Genomic DNA, 21,179 nt, shown 5'->3' on the forward strand with positions numbered 1-21,179 from the left:
ACAAATGCAAATTTTAAAATTTGCTTTACTGTAATATAGGCTGGTTATATTATTTAGATTATATAGGATCAATATATTATTTAATGTTTAAAAATAAACTTTCCCAAATAATTTATATTCAAGTTTTAATGGCTTTGAATTTGTTAACTTGACGCTTTTCAAGGAACTGCAAGTACTGTACCCTCCTTCAGATCCTTTGTAGCAACAAAAAGTGGATGTTATTTTTCTGAAATTTTCTTTAAAGTATTAGTTTGGGGTGTAAGTTATTGAAAAAACAAAGAAAAGTAAAATTATTTTATTAATACTATAACTTTATTTTTCTTAAAAAAAAAAGTTACCTTGGTATCTCAGCACAATTTACAATCTTAAAAATCGTTCCATAAAATACATAATATTCTATTCAACACACACTTAAGAAGCAATATAAATGCCTATTGTCCATTAAAGTCTATTCTCTGAAAGAGCATAATTTGAATTTAATCTAAACTAAAATCCAAGCTAAAACTTGAACGAGCAGTCCACTTCGAGTCTTCAAGTTAAAACTCAAGTCTTGAAGGTAAAAGTGATGACCCTCATGGCAAGCTATCATCGAGATTACTCAGCAGGCGGGACTGAAGTTGGGCTACGATGTTTCTCATAAATCCACTGAGATGTTCATGCATCAGGCCCAGCTGGTTGGGTGAACAGCGACCAAGTGCCTCTGAAGTTAACCGTCCACCAAGAGCTACCACATCTGACAGCAAATCATCAGCATCGCGGTCCTCAGCCATCGGTCCTGAATCTACACTGGTGTCAGATTGTTTGTCATCTGCAAAAACATGAGAAAAAACAGTTTGTGTTGTGTGAATATGTGCACAATGTAAATTCAAGTCCTCTATTCAGTACAACCAAAGAAAATATTTCACCTTTAGGCTCTGCTGGCGTTTTCTCCTCATCTTGGTTTTGTGGTAGCTCCATGTCTTCAGGCTCGGAAGTCATTTTCTCCATTTCGTCAAAACTCTTCAGTTCATCAGAACGCCCTTTTCTCTGAGTGGTAAAATGCGAGATGTGAATGTCAGAAGGGCCTTGCATCATGAAGGTGAATGTAAATGCAAATATTAGATATACACTACCTGTTGTTCATAATATGTTTTAAGTGCTTTCCTCACGTTGGACAGCTTAGGTGAGCGGATAGGAAGTGACTTGATTTCAGTAGGGGTGAGGGCACTCAGATCTCCAACAGTTTTAATGTTCCTGGCACGAACAAGCTGACCAAAGCCACGAGGCCTAAACAAATACAGAAATAAACATTTGTATGTCAATCACATTCATTCACAACAAAATATCCGTTGAAAGAACCTTAAAGATTTGGGATTTGTGGGATCTGTTAAAGCAAACTTTTAATAAAATTACACAAAATTATCACCAAGCAGTTTCTATTCATATAATGGTTAAAGGGAATCATAGTTCTACTTCATACATTTCTTTTAGAGACCTGAAAGTATGATTTTATCAACAGAAAACCATATAGATGTCCCGAAGAGAGCTTACCACATGTTGGAGGTTATCTGTGGTAAAACAGCCTCTACAGGAGTAGAGCAGCCAACCAATGCTGGGTAAACACAATCTTTAGCAATAGGCCGTGGCTCCTGGCTCATCTCAGAAATCTACAATTTCAAAACAAACTGGCACATTAACAAATTTCAGTTTTCGGACTGAACAAATATTTTGCAAACAACTTGCCACCATCTGTATTATGCAGTATATGTAAAAAACAACATACCAAACATTTCTTTGAGCTTTTGTATCCAGGGCTTCTGAGGTTACGTGGGCTAAGACATGAAGAGCCTTTCGTAGGCGTAGTGATGTACTGAAAACAGCACATTCAGACGACATATTTAACAAAACCCCTCAAACAAAATGTTTATTAGTTGCAAGTTAAAAACTACCCAAATAGCACAAGTACGTCTGAAAGATGTATGCTGAAGATCTGTAAAATATCTGCTGTGTAAAAACATCTTAAAAAAGCCAGCATTCTAAATTATAATCATCTTACAGACATCTTCTAGATGTCTATATGACATCCGACAGGAGGTATCTCAGAGACGTATTGCATACGAAACAACCAAAAAAAAAAACATTTCTTGCAGATGTAAATGCAGACATCAAACAGACGTCTCTCCCAGATGTATTTGTCCTGTCATGGTATGCACAAATCATTTTAAATTCAATACATATACCTTTGGCTGTGCACTCAAGACTTTTGACCTCGGTGAGCTAGTGCGAATAACTGGACTACGTCGATCAATGTCATCAGCCAGTTCTTGATGGTATATTGGAGTCGCAAAAGACACTCGACGAGACTGTGGAAGAAAAATTGATTGTGTATGGTTTACAGAAATGAAACCATGATTTGATAATTTAGGAACACTATTAAATACCTTAAGAAGAGGGGAGGGAGAATCTTCATCACAAGCTCTCTTCTGTCCCTTCTTCAGAATGCTGGTGGATGGGGATGCGGATGGTGACCATATACGTGTTTTACTTCTGCTCGGGCTCTGGCCAGGCTCTAGTTCACCAGCTACAGCGTCTAAGAGTTTAGGTTTGGGTGGAGAATCTAAGCAGACATCAGAGGTGGATGACTCCTTGACAGCATCAGATGCAGCTTCTTGAACATCTGCAGACAGATCCTGCTTTTCTATCTGGGTATCTACACCATCGTTCTCAACAGAAGCAACATCCTTGCCTAGTTCATTAGCTTCTTCTCCACTTTTCTCTGCAACATTAAGATCTTCACTTTCCTTCACCGCAGCGTTGACAGCATCTTCCTGCTGGACATGAGAGGACTCTAGTTGCTCTTGGCATACAGGTGGATCTTCTACTGGATGAGCTTTGCTTGGAGACGTGTCCTGAGGTGTTGAACTCTGAAGTGCTTCTTGACTTCCTGAAGCGTTTTCGGAACCATCCGCTCCATCTTTGTGTTGCTGAATGTTTGTGCTTTCTAAAGCCTCGGACTGATTCAGCTTATAGACTTCCGTTACCTCTTTGCTGGATTCATCCATTGGTTTTGCCACCAATTCAAGGTTAGGTCCTTCTTCCTTAGCTTCAGATACAACTACATCAAGTTTATTACTAGAGCTTTCAGATACAACTACATCAAGTTTATTACTAGAGCTTTCAGAAGACAAAATCTCAGAAGGGAGTTGATTCGGCGAGGATAAAGATGACTGCACGGCTGCAGCATCTTGGGTTGTGCATTGATTTTCATCTGATACAGACATGGGGCTGGACTCGGGTTGTGAGGTCAAGACGTTGGCATCAAGTGGAACCTGCTCATTTTTCTCATCCTGCGATTCTTGGAAGTCACCGTCTTGCACGGCACGACTTTTTGAAAAACAGTTACAGCTTCTAGAACGTCTGCGACCACGACCCCGTCCCCTGGTATGAGGGCACTTACGAAAAACTTTCAAGTTTGAATCTTCAGCTCCCACTAAACTATCTTGCGAAGATGACTTTGTTCCTAAACCCTCATTTTTCTTATCGATAGACATACAGACAGTCTCCTTTTTCTCTGTATCCACTTCCATCTTCAACTCTATTTCACTCATGCTCTGTGTATCGATTTCTTTTTCAGAGGTGTTTAGTTCATTATTTACAATCTCAGTCACAGGCATCTCTTCATTACAAAGTTCTTTGGACTCAGTTACAGAGACATCGTCTAAACTAGGTTCAGGATCTGGCCCATCCTGGGATGCAGAGGTCTCCATTGAAACTTGAACATGCTCCTCAACCTGCATCTCTGGAGCTTCTGTGGTGCACGGTAACACCTCTGCGGGTAAAGGATTACGTGACCTCTTTTTAGGCCTTGGTCCAACTTTGCTATCAGAGGTTTCAGACTCTTTATTGTCAGTTGGGGACAGCAAACCTTTAGACAACCTTCGAGTTATGTATCTACCATGTCCTTGAGAGGAATCTAACTCCTCAGCCTGTGAATCCTCAGCAGTTACAGAATTCATGTCTCCCTCTGTGTGTCTCCGTCTTGTAGCCCTGCCCTTGACCAACGTTTGAGAGTTTTTCACGCCTGCATCCTGCCCTTTTTGATCTTCCGTTCCAGTCTTATCTTTGGTCTGTAATCCAGCAGCATCCAATTCAGATGCAACAGACCGTCTTGTTCTTCTCAAACTGCCAGTTTGCTGGCTATCGGTCTCTGTACTGGAAACAGTTTGTGAAAGTCTCCTCCTCAAATTGGATGTAGCGTTTTGAGAATAATTTTCATCTTTTTCTTTCTTGTCTGTGGATCCCTCGAGATTGCTGTGCAGTCTAGTCTTCCTCATAGATCGGCCTGGTGACAGACTCTGAGACTCATTGAGAGGTGACAGTCTCTCTTTGGATGACTCAGTCTGGCTAAGCTCTTCATGACCACACAAATCCGTTATCTGTGAAGATTCTGAAATCTGTGAATCAGTCCGTTTAAGCTCTCCTTTCCCTCTTTTATTCTTCGGCTGGTCACCTTCAGCTTTAGCCTCATCCAGAATCTTACTTCTCCTGGTTCTTCCCGGCAATGTGCTATTTGTTGAATTAGTGAGAGTTGGTACAAGCTTCTGTGTATTTGTTAGTGGAGAGTCTAAACCCTGACTGCCTGTTTCTTCAGATTTGCTAGAGTTCAGCTCCCTGTCCGTTGGATCTTCACCCGGGCGAAGAGGTCTACTACGACGTCTGCTTGACCTTCTTCTTTGACTAGAATTTTGAGAAAGGGTCTGTGAATCTTCTTCGGGAGAGGCTTTTTCAGATTCCACCGATGCCTCCATGTTGGTTTTGGACACAGGACTGTCCTTGTTATCCAGCACTGCTTCGGATATTTGGTTCTGGGTATCAGGAACTACATCCTCCTCTTCCTCATCTGTGCCTTCACAAGGATGACATGTTGATTTGATCTCATCTTCTTCCTCTATTTCTTGCTCATTCTGAGCAGACAACTCCGTGGTGCTAAGCTCTTCGGCTTTTTGCGAGTCCTCTTTCGAAGTCAGAGGTTGCGAGTCAAGAGAGTCATGTGGAGCGGATTGCGATGCTTTTGAAGAATCCAGTCTGTTTGATTTTCGGGTGAGTGGACCGGTGAATGTAGTTTCACTCATGGGACTCGCTGGCTTTCCCTCAACATATTTCTCAAGGGTTATGAAAGACTGCCGTCTGCTGTTGGATTTAGGTGGGGTACCTGATATCATATCAGAAGAACTCGAAACATTAGGGCTGGATGCCTCCAATCCTGTTTTCTCATGCCCACTCGCATCACCTGAGACGTCACTAGATGGTGTCTCAATCTTTTCTGAAATTTGTTTTTTATCCTGTGTAGCTTTCTCCGGTGTTTCTCTGACCTCTGGTGTGGTGCCATCTTGGGTTGTTTTAACATCTGTGGTTGGTTCCTCAAGTGGGCCAACCTCCTTGGGGAACGGAAACAACTTTAGAACCAAATAATGCAGTTAATAAAAAGCATGCATGCAGTTCTTTTACAACAAAGACCAAAAAAAGCATTCACCGCCAACTGAACCTTATCCTCTTCCTTAGGTTTATCAATTTCATCTGTTCCCAGTTTGTCTCTGAAAAAAAACGTTGATTAATAAAAATACTACAGTTAATATTGTTTAAATAGTAAGAGGCTAATACATACATGGAATCCTCCTGACTTTGAGTGTATTGTGTAAAGACTGTAGTGTCCATGGAGGCATCCAGATTATTGTACAGGGCAGGAATATCAACCCTTAGGGTAAACAAAAAGTATAGAATTTAGCATTTTTAAAATACATTAATTATTAACACAGATCTAACACAGGAAATCACTTACCTTTTGGTCCTTTTGACTTCTTTCTGATGTTCAGTCAGCACTCTTTCCTTTGTCTCAGGTGGAATAAAAACAAAATCTACTGATGCCTCTTCTTCAATAGCTTCACGTCTCTGGGGTTTAGGGGATCCAAAATCCAGCTTCATCTAGAAAGTAAATAGAAATGTCGCTTAGATTTTAAGATACAGCATTTCAATAAAATATATATATATATATATATATATATTTGATATGAATCATGCTTACAGATACAGGCTTTGTTGCAGAAACAGTGCCTCTTCCTTTCAGCTCGTCTGCCCTAGCCAAAAGAGAGTCCCTCTTTCCCACAGAGGTGACCTTCACACCGCTAATCTGAGGATCCATCTGAGAACTCTCACTCTAATCACAGATCATATGCTTTTAGTGAATGGTCTTAAACCAACAGCAGGAAATAAACTTTTGAATCAAGAACATACTGAACACACCGTATACTGTCCGCTGAAATCATCAGGATTATCAACAGCTTCAAATCCTGGTAAAATCAAAGGAGTCTTCTGCTTGGCCTGACTTAAAACGACCCTTAAGTAAGGGTTCAGAAAAATCTTGTCACTTCACAAAGAAATGGCCATATACCAAAATATACAAATTTTGCACTACCTCAAAAACATACCTGAGAGGCTCGGAGTAAGTCAAGGTGACCGCGTTTCCAAAGGTGGCATTCCAGAACTGAGTGGCCACTGTGCGAATTTGCTTGATCTTGTGTGGGAAAAGCACACAAAGCAATGGCGACAACACTGTAAGCAGTTCATCGTCGTGCAATGTCGAGTGTGTCTGAAGGCAGCCAAGCAAGTCTGAGGCCAGTTTCTCCAACTACACAACAGATAATAAAGAAGTTATCAAACAAACCAAACCAATTAAACTATGACATCAGATCTGATGATGATTACGCTCTTACCTTGGGTCCTACTGTGACATCAGACGTTGACTGTTCATCAAAACTTTTAATTAAAAGAAACATCCAGCGTTAGTCAAGGGAAATAAAAGATTTCCAAAGTATTAAACAAGAGAAACATCAACACACCTCGAGTATTGTACATAGAGACGTGCGAGTGGTTGTGTGATAGTGGACAGCATCTCTTGTATGTGTGTGGGCAATGTAATGTTGGTGAAAAGCATAGACATGATGCCAATGAGCGTCAAGGCAAGTCTATTTAGAACACCACCAGTTTCTGCAGATGCTTCTGAGGGGTCCAGTGCTAAAAACGCATCTAAAGTCTGTATCAGAAGACTGTGGAAGGTGGAAAGGTTGCCCAGAGATTTGCTTCTCCTCCGGACCCAGCTCAAGGGTGTCCGAGGAGCTATGAGTTAAGAAACGGACATGGTAAAACAATACCATTAAATAGCAAAGACAACAAAAGTTATAACTTAACTAAAAGCTTTACATTTCTGCTTCTGCTGGAACTGAGGGGTGTAAGGAGAAAAGTCCAGACTCTCTACTATGACCAGCAAGATATTTGCTAATGCATCTAGCACAAGCAGATTCTAAAAAAACAAAAACATTATGACAAACATAATACTCCACATTTAAAATAGAAATATAACAGTTGTAGCTCCCATACCTTCAAAGCCTCACTATCTAAAGAAGCAGAGATCTTGGCACATAGCTCTTCACAGCATACATTTTCCTCCGCCGTGGCCACCAAAGCTGAGCATCGGGCAAAAGCCTTATAAAGCTTGGACCAGGTACTCATCATGCTCTTCTGCGTTGTCTATCAACAGAAAAAAAGAGGATTCATCATTAATTACACAATACAGGCCAAAAGAATTTGAATGAAAGCCAGATACTGACCTGGGGTAGGGCTGAAGCAGGCAACAGGTGAACGACAGGGAACATCAAGGCACTGTAAATGGCACTGAAATTATGCTCCAAAGCATCTCCTTGATTCACTTCATTGGTCTGCGTTGGAAATATTGATTTTGTTAAAAAAAAGCACTGAACTGAAAAGATGATGGAAGAGATGAGGATTTTAGTGTGGTACCTGAGTTATGGTGTCAGTTAGAAGGTTAATAACAACACTCCACATCCTCCAGAGCTGTTTCTTGCTCTTAACAGCCTCCACGATCCCACCAAGTGCTCCTAAAACAGCCTCTCCAAAGGTCAAAGGGGATGTAGGACCACAAAACCCACAGCTGACAAGAGTCTCCAGGCTTGTGAAAAATCTACAGGACAACAGAAAAATTAGCTGCACCTGAACAATATCCAACAATACTACAGAACCCAGTTGGAACTGGATAGCAAGTCAGCAACCAGCTGTAACTTATTATTGTGGCGCTGACTTGCTTTTGATTCTTAATGGATGCCTTCTACGTTCATTTACGTTACATTAAGCCATTGTAATAGTGAGACTTTCATTATTATGCACCACCAATGTGTTTTGAAGTAGATACATTTTGCTGAAAAGGTTTGCTGTGGGCGTAATAAATCCAAGTCTGTCCTCACCTCTCATCTTCAAGAAACGCTGCGACCTGGCTATTGTTGAAGAAAAGCAGTATTAAGAAAAGTGCTGGAGTACCCTGAAAAAGATGTGGAAAAAACCTATGAGAACATACAGTGAGGGAAATATTTATTTGATCCCCTGCTGATTTTGTAAGTTTGCCTGCTTACAAAGAAATGAAGGGTCTATACCTTTTATGGTAGGTTTATTTTAACGGATAGAGACAGAAAATTAAAAAAAATCTGGGAAAAAGGTATTATATAAAGGTTATAAATTGATTTGCATTTTAGTCAGTTAAATAAGTATTTGATCCCCGGGCAAAACATAACTTTGTACTTGGTGGAGAAACCCTTGTTGGCAAGCACAGAGGTCAGACATTTCTGATAGTTGGTCACCAGGTTTGCACATGTGTCAGGATACATTTAGTCCACTCCTCTGTCAATCTTTAAGGTTTCTTGCTGTCGCTCAGCAAATTGGAGTTTTAGTCTCCTCCACAGATTTTCTATAGGATTAGGGTCTAGAGACTGGCTTAATGTGCTTCTCCTTAAGTCACTCTATGGTTGTCTTGGCAATATGTTTTGGGTCTTTGTCATGTTAAAGGCACATCCATGACCCATCTTCAGTGATCTAGTTAAGGGGAGGAGGTTCTCGTCCAAGATTTTACGGTACATGGGCCCGTCCCTCAGCCCCTCAATGCGGTGAAGTCATCCTGTACCCGTAGCAGAGATAAAAAGCCCTAAAGCATAAAGTTTCCAACACTGTGCTTCTCTGTAGGGAGGGTGTTCTTGGGGTCATAGTCAGCATTTCTCTCCCTCCAAAAACAGCAGGCAATTTTGGTCTCGCAGCACTTTCTCCAAACCTTTTCTGAATCATTTTGATGTTCAAAGTCAAACTTCAGACAAGCTAGACGGGCCTTCTTGGGCAGGAGGACCTTGCGGGTGCTTCAGGATTTCAATTTATTTTGGCATAGCGTGTTAATAATGGTTTGCTTGCTAACTGTTGTCCCAACTGTCTTGAAATCATTAACAAGCTTCTTCTGTGTAGTTCTGGGCTGATCTTTAACCTTTCTCATGATCATCTTTACCCCATTGGGAAAATCTTGCAGGGAGCTCCAGACCAAGGGCATTTGATAGTTATTTTGTATTTCTTCTATTTCCAAATAATCGCACCAAGAGTTGTCTCCTTCGCACCAAGCTTCTGTCTGTTGCCTATTCAAGGTTTGTGCAGGTCTCCAATTTTGTCCCTGACATCCTTTGAAACCTATTTGGTCTGGACCATGGTGGTGGAGAGGTTGAAACGGAAGATACAGATTCTGTTGGCAGGCATCGTTTATATACATAAGCTGATTTAGGAGTACTTTCTTAAAGTGACAGGACTAATCTGTGGTCCATATAGGCACATAACCAATCTGTGGAGCCAGAATTATTTCTGGTTGGTAGGGGATCAAATACTTATTTCACTGACTGAAATGCAAATCAATTTAGAACCTTTATATAAATTTTCCCCCCTGATTTTTTGGTTGATATTCGGTTTCTATCAGTTAAAATAAACCTACCATAAAAATCATACACCCTTCATTAGTTTGTAAGCAGGCAAACTTACAAAATCAGCAGGGGATCAAATAAATATTTCCCTCACTGTATACACATTTTCAATATTCAATGAGTAAAGAATACTCTTGTTTGCAAGTATTTATCTTTACTGATGCTGATACATCACCCAATGCTTAAGATTATAAACTAACATCACATTGGTTGTGAAAGACAACAGCAAAAACTACACTTTCTAATTTAAGTCTTGTTTGAATTAAACTGTAAAAAACCCACTGCATTTGATAATTGTATCACTTAAAACATCATCTTTAAGCATTGAAGTAGCATATGCTAAAGTTTTTTCCGGTGATAATCATTTCTTCCTGATGCATCATCCTTACATATCTATGACTCCAAACTGTTAACGTGATTGGTTACAGGATTATAATGTTGAATACAGAGGCAGTTTCAAACAGCATTTTTTTAACTGTCAAATTTGCACATGATTTATCTCAAAGGATAGTAAAAACACCACATAGACATAAATAACATTAAAAACTTGATTTTCACCACAAGGGGACATTAAAACAAAAACGAGTCACTTACGTTCAAAACATCCATGTTTGCAACTTGATAAGCTGCAGAACCAAGAACTTTCTGAGGTATTCCCTTTACTGCGGCTTCCAACAAAAGCTGAAGCAAGCAGACAACAGGTTTTACCAACAGGTTAAGAAGCAACAATTCTTTGCTGCGTCCTAATATTTCTCACTGCAAACTTCATATTTCTAACATTAGAAATCTTCACCAAATACCACAAGGAAAACAGATACAGACAAAAAAAAAATCTCTCTCTGGAAATAGTTTTGGATTTTATTTTTTATTAACCACAAAGCCAAACTACATATCAGCTGAGTGACAATTGTAGAGGCAATGTTCATGGGTCATTTACACCATGAAGCGCCATCTTACCAGTGCACGCTCAGCTGGCAGAACATCTGAAGACAGGATGGCCTGGAGAGCCTGGAGAAGAAGAGTGAGGACCTCTGAACCCTGACGCTCTTTCTTATTACCTATTGATGAATGTGGGGGACAGAAGCACTCTTAACAGACAGAATCCCAATCCATTGCATTCAAACGTGTGCAAGTAATCTTTCTTTTAAGGGGAGTTTAATCATCCTACCTGCTTCTATTGTTGTGCTGACAAAACGAATCAGACTGCTCCAAACAAGACTGAGAAGAGATTCTGTGAAGAGAAAAACCAGAAGCTGACAAACTGAAATAACGCTAAGATAAAATTGACTTAAACTGTTAAACACATCGAATTGCCATTTCTATTATGAAAACATGGTTCTTACATTGTGTATGGACTCAGGGAGATTAAAGCTAATATTAGGATGTTTAAAGATGACAACTATCATAAAGTTAAAGGGAAAATTGCGTTCATTTACTTCGCCTCGAGTTGTTCCAAATCTGTATAAATTTCTTAGTTATGGTGAACACAGAAAAGAATATTTGGAAGAATGACTACCATATTAGGAAAAATTACAATGGCAGTCAAAAGTGCCCCAGAACAGTTTGCTTTCCTACATTCTTCAAAATATATTTTGTGTTCAACAGAACAAATAAATGTTTCCTACTGTGGTAGTCAATGGTGGCCAAGAACTGTTTGGTTACAAGCATTCTTCCAAATATCTTTATGTTCATCAGAATAAAGAACTTCATACAGATGTGAAACAAATCAGTAAACGAAGAAAGAATTTTCATTTTTGGGTGAACTGTTCCGTTAAGATCTGAATATATAGATATTTTCTTCAAAAAGATCAAGAAAACAGAAAAACTCAAACTAAGTTGGTATGTCTTTTCGGCTCTAATATGTAGGTAACCATTAAGATTTTTAATACCTGGAGCATGTTTTCCCACAGCACTGAAGCCTTCTTTGACCGCTGAGATGAGAGTAGTGGCATGTCTGTTAAAGTATGAGTGACTGGTGAAGAGCGGGTGCGTCAGGGGCTCTGAAAACACACATTCAAAAACACTGACATCTGCTAGCCTTTGAAAGTAAACATCACAAGTCCATTTCATACTGTCAGTTACAATAGTTAGAAGATTCACAAATCAGGGGTGCTTTTCCTAAAAGCATCGTTAGCCAACTATGGTCGCAAGTTCAGTTGTTCCAGCATAGTTCAACGATTCAAGTGATTCCCAAAATCATCGTTCCAACGATCAACCACAAGCAGCTTAGCAAAGTTGCGTGGTTGGAACTACAGTCTAGAGCATAGTTCCTTATTATTATTATTATGACGACATGTAGACTTACATGCATCACGCTTTTGAGCAAAGTAAGCAAGCAACATGCAGTGCATTCTATATCCATCAGTCTCAATATATAGAAATGTAATTTTACATCTTTTAGTTTGTCAAGAAAATATAAGCGCTGTTTTTTTTTAAGTGCTCATGGGCTTGAGCTTAATGGCTCTAGGACAGTGGTTCTCAAACTGTGGTACGCCTACCACTAGTCGTACTTGAAGAGACCCCGGTGGTACATGACACGACAGAAAACTCTATATATTAATTTACATTTCGTGTTTTAAATTCAATTTCAAATGTTTAATACATGATTGATAAATACGAAACACATACAAAATCAGCAATTTTAAAATAGTTGTATGAATTACTGTTTATTTATCATTGGTCGATGTAACACAGGCACGTGAAGGGCATCTCAAACTTTGGATAAAAGCACCTGCCAAATGCTTGTGAGTCCCTCTCTCTCCTCCGACCATCTGCGTGCAAATTAAGTTTATTTTGAATTTCTGCACTTGAACCGCTGTTGTTATTGCTGTAAAGTGCTAATTCAACACGCAGCCGCATCAACTCGAGGTTAAAGGAGACATCAGATGAAAACCCCACTTTTTCTGTGTTTAAGTTCTATAATCGGGTCCCCGGTGCATCTAGCAACCCAGAAAATGTGAAAAATAAGAACCCAGTAAGTTTGTTTTGGTGTGCCTTTCGAGTCATTCAGATTTCGCTCTCACGCTCCGCCATTGTTGCTTTTACAAAAGCCGCTGCAGTAAAGTGTAAGGACCCGTCCACACTGGGATGATAATCGCACGCGTTTATCATCGACGTTTAACGAGTCATGACTAAATAAAGGGCGCCAATGTCAGCGTGCACACCGACGCGGAAAACGCCAGGCATAAAAGCATCTTTTTTTTTTTAAACGCCTCGGGCTTGTATTTGTATGTTTGACGCACTGCGTTAAAAACTGGCCTTAATTGAACATTTTGTTCTTTAATGTCATTCACCGGTGTTTTGTGGCTCTTTTTTAAAGGTATCGATTTAGGCACCGTTTAGGCACCGGTACTGTTTTAAAAGTATCGATTTGGCACTGGTATCGGAAAAAAACGATACACAACCCTATGTTTATTCATGTTATTTTCTATGGCGGTCATTAGGTGGTACTTGGAACAACTAATTTTTTTTATGTGGTACTTGATCTGAAAAGTTTGAGAACCACTGGTCTAGGACCCTGGAGATCCCTGGGCAGAGTGACGTAGGAGGAAACGTATGAATGAATTAAATATTGTGAAATAAAACAACAAGAGCAAAAATATAATAAAAATAGTTTTCAGATGCAGTGTACATTATTTACAGCAATAATATGACATTAAATCGTTCTGAACAGATTAATTAGAAGACGGTATTACTCCACCACCAATGTGACATCAACTATATTGTTGAACTAACGAGGTTCAAGCGACAGATGAGCGACAAAGTTACTAAGCTTTAGAGAAACATTTGTGAGTAGCAAGTTAGTTTCTCAAAGGATGCATCACAGGGCTCGACATTAACGCTTGTCCAGGACAAGTAAATGTTTTGTATGGGCAAGTGAGAGAGAATTTGACTTGCCCGACCGGACAAGTAACTTGAAAAAAACCCAGTGCGACATATATGTAGAATAATAAGAATATGTGCATTAGACAGAGCTGCGTGTTTGTCGTGGTTGTGCTTGTTTGTGTGTGACAATAATCAATGGCGAGTCCAGATTCCGGACGCGGAATCCTGTTATTTAAATGTCATCTGACTGTTCTGTGTGTCTGAGTGAATTATGTGCACAGTTTAACATACAACACGAGTGATGGTCGAGGATTTATCTGCGTCTGCACCGTATGAGGACATGAACACGTGAACTTCATCTCCAGAGTTGCTCTGAGAGTTTATTTTACGATCGTTTTAGTGTTTGAGTGAAGCTATCGTCAAACAAGCGTCTTCCCGAAGTCCCGTCAAAATAAAAGTCCCCTTAAATTGAACAGACAAAAAATACTGTAGTGTACTATAGTATTTGCAATTGAAGTGCCCTTGTAGTAAATTGATAAACACTGTATACTATAGTAAAGTTAAAACAATATAATAAGAATTTTACTGCAGTTTACTATAGTAAATACTATAGTATACTACAGTAATTTATGTGGACAAATATACCACTATTGTATAGTAAAAAAGGAAAAACACAGAACTTAGAAATATTAAAACAAATTTAGGTAATCTAAAAATGATATGGCCTTAATTTATCCATCTGTATGTAACATTAATGTCTTTTGTCAGTTATCTGCCTATTCATGATGAACTACACTTGCACATTTCTGCCTGTGCTACCAAACTTTAAACCTCTCTAGCACCAGTGCTATGTGCAAAAGAAGTTAACTTACAGCCTTATCACTAATAATAATTACTGCTTGCCTTTGTTTTATAGCAGTCACGGAGAGTAGGCCTATAACCAAATTCAGGCGGCCAAAGCAGACACTAGTTAAAATGCTTCGAAGCAAACTTGACCAATCTAAATCCTAAACAATTATATTGATTATATTATATTATAATTAAAATGAAATGTCATTTTTTAAATCTTTGGACAAGTATTTTTTGTACTCGGACAAGTGAATGACAAATTAACTTGTCCAAAGGACAACCACATGACAATGCTTAATGTCAAGCCCTGCATCATATCATGCAATTCTTATGTTCAGTTTCAATGAATTACGGTTAAATGTCGCAACATCCGAGCAACCACCTGAAAATCATGGGTTCTTCTATGTTCTTTTGTGTCCTCCAGATTCCAGGCATCTTATTTCCAAATTTGTTTGTCTATTTGAAAGCGATGTTACAGCCCCAACTGAAAGATTTAAACTGGACTGGGAGGAAGAACTCAAGAGTCGAGCTCTCTGATGATACATGGGATAAGTGTCTGGCTACAATACAAACCTGCTCAATTAATAGCAGACACCAATTAATTCAATTTAAGATTGTTCATCGGTTGCATTGTACGAAAATAAATTTGCACAAAATTTTCCTTTCTGTTTCACCAATATGCGACAGGTGCAGGGTGGCAGAGGATATAACTTCCCATGCTTTTTGGTTCTGTCCTTTATTGTCTGGTTTTTGGTCGAGCATATTTGACTGGTATTCCAAGGCTTATGATAGGCCTCTTCTACTGGATGCAGAATTGGCCATCTTTGGTTTTTCACAGCATACCGTTTGCCTTCCAGAGACACTACAACAGTCCTTAACTCTGGGCATGGTCGTAGCTAAGAGGCTTGTGCTCAAAAATTGGAAATCACCCTCACCTCCTTTTCGGATGCGGATTACGGACATGATCTCAGTTATACAAATGGAAAGAGTCAGATTCTTAAGAACTAATTTCATTAGAAAATGTTCAACCATCTGGGATTCATTTCTTGATTACCTGGACAAACTAGCCACCCAACAAGCCCCTAGCAACTTCTGAGAGGCTTAAGCTGTATTTTTTTTCTGTGGTGCTTGTTTTGCTACAATACTTTCGGAGGCTGAACTAAATATTAATTTTCATTATCCCCATGTATATGTAAGCTATGTATGTATATGCATATTTATATGAACCTTTTTACTTATTTTCCTTTATCTTCCTGTATGTGAGGTCCAAGACTGTGTTGTTTATCTGTTTTGTATTTATAATTGAAAAATCCTTTAAAATAAAATGTATAAAAAAGAAAAATGCCGCAACATCCAAAAGCCAGAGGGTGCTCTCGCACAGAAACTAATATAGGACACAGAAGAACAACAATCCAGTTCCAGGAAATGCCAATGGTCATTTTCTATCACTGTTCTTCAAACCTTTTCAAATATTCTCATGATAATTAAGTATATTTATATGGATGATGTTTGACGAGTGTTGCTTTTTCAAATGCACGTCATAAACGACTCAATCTGGTAGTGATTTTAGATTGAGCAGTACTTCCTACTGATCAAAGAGACGTAGTTCACGGAAGAGCTGTGCATAAAACAAAATCGATTTTAGAATCGATTTAGACATGTAGAATTAGTGTGAATCGCGATATCGCCCAGCCCTACATTGTACAATGGTGGTTAGCCAGCAAGTTATGTTGTTGTTCGGGAAACGCAGTCCAGGTGGGCATAACATATGAACACTATTGATCAATAATTATCAACAATTGAAAATATTGTGAGTCATTGAATTAAAATCAACAAAAACTACGTGCATGAATACCTAGGCTGAGCTGAAGATTTTCTTTAGCAGCTGTGACTGTGACTTCTGGACCCATGAACCAGTGCAGAAGCATCTCAAGCCCCAGGAGCTGAATGGAGCGGTAGGACTGAGTTGCCTGCATACTGCTGTTCAGACTCATACGAGGAGTACTGCTTGGCGTGCTACAAGATGGGATGCCTGAAAAGAAATCCAAGTCAAGTCAAAGTATAAGCACAAGGAGGAACTAGAATGAAATTAAAAATGAAGAAAAACTATAACTATCATTGAGCAATCTGGGTAATTAACGCCGTTTCATGCATTCTGACTTCATTACAATGTTAAACGTGCTGGCTTCTCAGGCTTAACATGGTCAACTTGTCAAAAAACGAGTTGGACGTATAACATAGTATTTCTGTGCACGATACACTCCCCCAAGGTTCGTATAGGTTTCAGAACGGTTTTTTTCGAACATGTTACGTAACAACTTTTCTTAGTCCCTTATTGGGCAATTCTCCCGGAAAAGCACTCCCACAGCATGGCGAAAGAAATAGACTGCCCACGCGTCAACCAACGAGGGATAGGAAGACCCGCTTAAGATCAAGATTGGCTGCGCTGTGGGCCTGCAGCTCATGAATCTTGCGATAGTGAGAGAAGTTGAGGTGTGTTTGTTTGTTCACAGCATTTCAGTGATGATGTTATATAAATGGTGGATATAACGCTGGATTTGCAGATCGTTTGAAACTGACAGATGGCATGGTCCCAGCACTAAAACATGCCGGACATGAACCGCACGCGGTAAGTGAAACTAAGTCATATGTGTTTTGTTGGCAATCGGCACATACGCGCATAATGTAAACAACACAAACTTATAGCGAATCAATAGTTATGCAGGGATAATGCGATGATGTATTGTGTGCTCGTGATTTAGTTCATCCCCCACACACCCCCAGGAGGTCGTCTGATTTTGAAAATAATCGTACAGCCGTATCTTTTATAAATGTGATCAAACTAAATACTCTTTGAAGATACGAAGTATGCAATACTACTCTATAGGACCTCAAGATTAATATGAGATTGGCAGAAACTGCGCATTCAACCAGACCTTTAAAGATAACTACATTTCAATAATTCTGGACTTAATGTTCTGCTGTTCCAAACATATTTGCCTTTATAATGTAAAGACTTTACATTTCACTGCATCAGATGTACCTGTTTTAGGGGTGTTAGGGGTGCCATTGGTTGGGTTAGCGTTTCGAGCAGGTGTGACCAGGGACTGCAGTGGAGAATCTGAAGGAAGTGTGCTATGCAGCAGCGGTATGCCAACCTGCGAGAGAAGATATTGGAAGAAATGAATAGAAAAACATTTTGCTCCTTAATACCAAAAAGGAACAAACCCCTTCCAATGAGTAAATCTGTTACAAACACATCTGCCAGGTTATAAAATAATCAGTCATCTATCAAAACAGTAATATTTACCTGCTCAAAATTTGCTGCTAGGTTTGGCCCAAGTTTGACCGCAAGATACCACCAAACCTCTAGTTTAGTGAGCACAAGAGCTTCAGTCCGGACATGGATGGAAATTAGTGGTTGCAAGAGCAGCTTCAGACGCTTACTGCTGCACAGAATATCTGCTCAAAAAATAATAAACCTGTGAATTAACATACAAGGCCACCCTAACCCCAGAGTATATTAGAAATAAATACTTGCCTGGATTAAGGGCAAAATTGTCAATGAGGCTCTTCCAAGCAATGAAGGCAATCTTTTTAATATTAGGAGAGGAGCTTCGGAAACCCAACTCCTCCAAATATAGCAAAGAGTTAATGAAGGCACCTCCTTTGTGAAGCAACTGAAAAAAGAATTAACTTTAATGTAACACTGGCAATATCAGAAACTCAAACTGAAACAGTGATGCTTCAAAAAGTCTTACCTTCCCCAGAAGTTTTACAAATAAAGGCCAGAGTTTCAGCATATTTGTCTCATTCTTCGAAGAAAACAGTTTCTGCATTTCAGGGATGAGCATCTAAAGGTCAGAAGCACGAGTAAAGCATTGTTACTTACAATTTACATTCACACAAGCGCAACAAACAGTTTTTACAATATGAGAGACTGAGAGTCTGCACTTACGGAGGACATCATTGGCTCTACAATGGCAGCCACTTCCTGTTGTTTCTCCAGGAGAAGAGGCATGCCCAGCTCCAGGGCTGCCGCCGCACGCAAGCGCACTTTATTGGCAGAGTGAACCACCAGAGGAACAACCAGCTTGGCCCAGCACACGGCTCCAGCTGCCATCTGAGACGGTGCCTGCTCCAGCAACCTGCAGTTCATCACAAAACCCACCTCTTAAATACTGACACATATGCACGCCAATGCCTTTACAAGAGTATTTCAAACATAAGGAAAGAAAGAGATAAAGTAGATAAAGAGAAAATGTCGACCTTATGATGACATTGAGCGACTCATGATCAATAAGGATTGACTGAACTTCTCGGGTCTGCATAGCCTCCAGGCTCTTGAGAATCTCTGGCGTCTGAAAGGTAAAAAGCAAAAATTGTGAAACATTCCGAAAAACTAAAACATAAGAATAGAAATGCTTTTCATAGTTTTTTTAATAGACCTTGCAAGCTAACCATACCTTTTTGGCCACCACCTCTGGAGAGAAATTCTGTTTGGAAATTACCCATAATGCTCGGGTACATGTAAATTTCTCTTTAGATTTTACCACAACATTACAGAGAGTAGACAATACCTCTTCTGAAACATTTGCTGCAGCAAAAACAAAAAACAATATATGAAAAAATGACAATACGTGACATTATTTTTTGCATTCTAACCAAAGTTTTTGTGTACCTGGGATAACAGAAACAATATGTGAGTGGAAGACACAGAAGCCCAACGCCTGGAGAGCGGCTTGACAAAGCTCCTCATTCTCACTGGAGATGTGAACCTACAAAAAAAATAATAAACAGCTGGATCTAACAACTTTTGGTTATTAAAACACAACCGTAAGTGGATAGCTGACAAATAAACCATACATGTGTCCTATAGTGTGACAGAAAAAATAGAAAAAAAACTAACAAAAGATTAATCTCTCTTATGCTATTTTACTTTATAAACCAATATGATATTAAGTTTGTTTTCTAATTGTCTGCTGTCACACCACACACGTGCGATTTATTTGTCGACTACCCAAATACACAATTGCATAACACAAATAAAGTGACAATAAATGAGTGTTAAATTGTTACGTAGCCACACTTACCAGAAGGACTTTACTAAGACGTGCAAAATGTTTTACGATTACAGGCAGAAACTGACGTCCCTCCTCTCCATTGAGACGGCTAAGAGAAAGAAAAGAAGCAACAATGATCAATGTATTAAACACGTTTAAAAAGGACCTTTCGACTGCTGCTTATGAACATATTCAACACTGTCAAGTGTCAAAAAGGTTTTAGTCCGAACCAAACGCAACAGGCGGACCATACTAAAAACCTCACATTTTCATGTTCAGCAGGGAAACCTCACACTTGAATAGGACACTGACTGTGTATACATAGTGACAAGGGTCATAAGGGCAGTTCACCACAGAGAAACTATCCACCCATCCTGCTCACCTGACTCGGATGTCAAGGTAGGTGAGCACTTACTTTGCAATGGTGATGTAGGCATCTGTATGCTCTGACAGCCCAGCTGCATCATCTTCTAGACACTCCAGAAGTGGAAGGATGCTGGCACTAGATAGAGGCACTGCCGCCATCATCCTCACAACCTGCAGGACATGCAAACACATTAACTCCAATTCAAAACAATTCAATGCAATACAAAGTGATGTCACAAAACGTTTGAGATTTCGGGGAGCACTGTACTGTGAATTAAACGGTCTTCTTTGCTAAATAAATACATCCATAACTAAGTATAATGTGTAATAAGTACATTTGTTACTATATTGATGTCTCATTGGTAGTGAGATTGAGCTGGAGAAACTTATTGTGTGCAGGAACACAGTGTTCTCTTGCTTAACTAAAAAAAGCAAATGAGATCACGGAGTTAATGAATGTTTCAATACAAAACTGATGTAAATTCAGTCATTACTGACAAGGTTGAAAGAGCAAATCAATTATGAATTCACTTAGGGAACAACAAAACCCAACATGTGGTGGTTTGGTGGCTAGCAAGGTACGCGAGAAGCTAATGATAATACACAATCCGTTATCATTAAACACAGAGATAAAACTGATCGTGGGATTATAATGCACTCGCATTAAAACACACAGATGTTCGTAGTGATGCACCCTGGGTGTATATCGGACAAAAGACCAGTTTATCGATACCATTTCATGGCTACCGTACAAACGTGTTGAGCGCACAACTCAAAACATGCGGCCAAATCGAGTACAACAATCGCAGAGATCAACGCTTGCGATTTATTTAAAACATGGCGTCTATTGAGTTTTAAATCCATTTAGTCAAAAGAAGCTTGGCCCTACAAAGACTCCAGAGTTAGCGAGCTAGTTACCCTCATCGTGTTACCCACCCAGCCCCCTAAACGGACTTATCAACAGGCATAACGTGCTGACTCTCTCACCTTACGGCTGCAGACAGTTACCAACAAGTAAAGTCGATATCATCAACACAGGCTCTATATTAGAGAAATCGGTGAAGGGTATTTATTTGAATCGCAGCGTTGATCGAGATTGTTGCTGTGTACGTCCACTCCTCACTCCCCGCGAAAATGCTGGCGCCAAACACACTACGCGCTGCGAACGTCACCTTCAACCCCACGTAATCTCCGCCCACTCATGAATTATTCATTAACTGAATACCCGGTGATTCTGAATGAA

The 21,179-nt window shown here is 39.6% G+C and overlaps 1 protein-coding gene across 1 annotated transcript; it reads right to left on the minus strand.

Annotated features, from left to right (window-relative positions):
- Positions 1-306: 306 nt before the first annotated feature.
- Positions 307-21,098, minus strand: rif1 (replication timing regulatory factor 1). The gene is made up of 36 exons (XM_057336259.1): positions 20,924-21,098; positions 19,986-20,107; positions 19,601-19,679; positions 19,189-19,285; positions 18,974-19,104; positions 18,777-18,868; positions 18,466-18,655; positions 18,269-18,361; positions 18,049-18,187; positions 17,818-17,969; positions 17,551-17,665; positions 16,363-16,539; positions 11,723-11,833; positions 11,002-11,064; positions 10,791-10,891; positions 10,428-10,514; positions 8,295-8,368; positions 7,834-8,014; positions 7,644-7,751; positions 7,414-7,563; positions 7,237-7,336; positions 6,876-7,152; positions 6,750-6,792; positions 6,465-6,664; positions 6,280-6,373; positions 6,062-6,193; positions 5,819-5,961; positions 5,645-5,734; positions 5,513-5,573; positions 2,421-5,417; positions 2,220-2,342; positions 1,763-1,849; positions 1,531-1,646; positions 1,113-1,266; positions 906-1,026; positions 307-808 (listed from the first exon to the last, which is right to left on the minus strand). The coding sequence occupies exons 2-36, from the start codon at positions 20,096-20,098 to the stop codon at positions 573-575; spliced, it is 7,227 nt and encodes a 2,408-aa protein (XP_057192242.1). The 5' UTR covers positions 20,099-20,107; positions 20,924-21,098; the 3' UTR covers positions 307-572.
- Positions 21,099-21,179: the final 81 nt, after the last annotated feature.

This window comes from Triplophysa rosa, linkage group LG6 (genome assembly GCF_024868665.1).
Source record: "Triplophysa rosa linkage group LG6, Trosa_1v2, whole genome shotgun sequence".
Lineage (NCBI taxonomy): Eukaryota > Metazoa > Chordata > Actinopteri > Cypriniformes > Nemacheilidae > Triplophysa > Triplophysa rosa.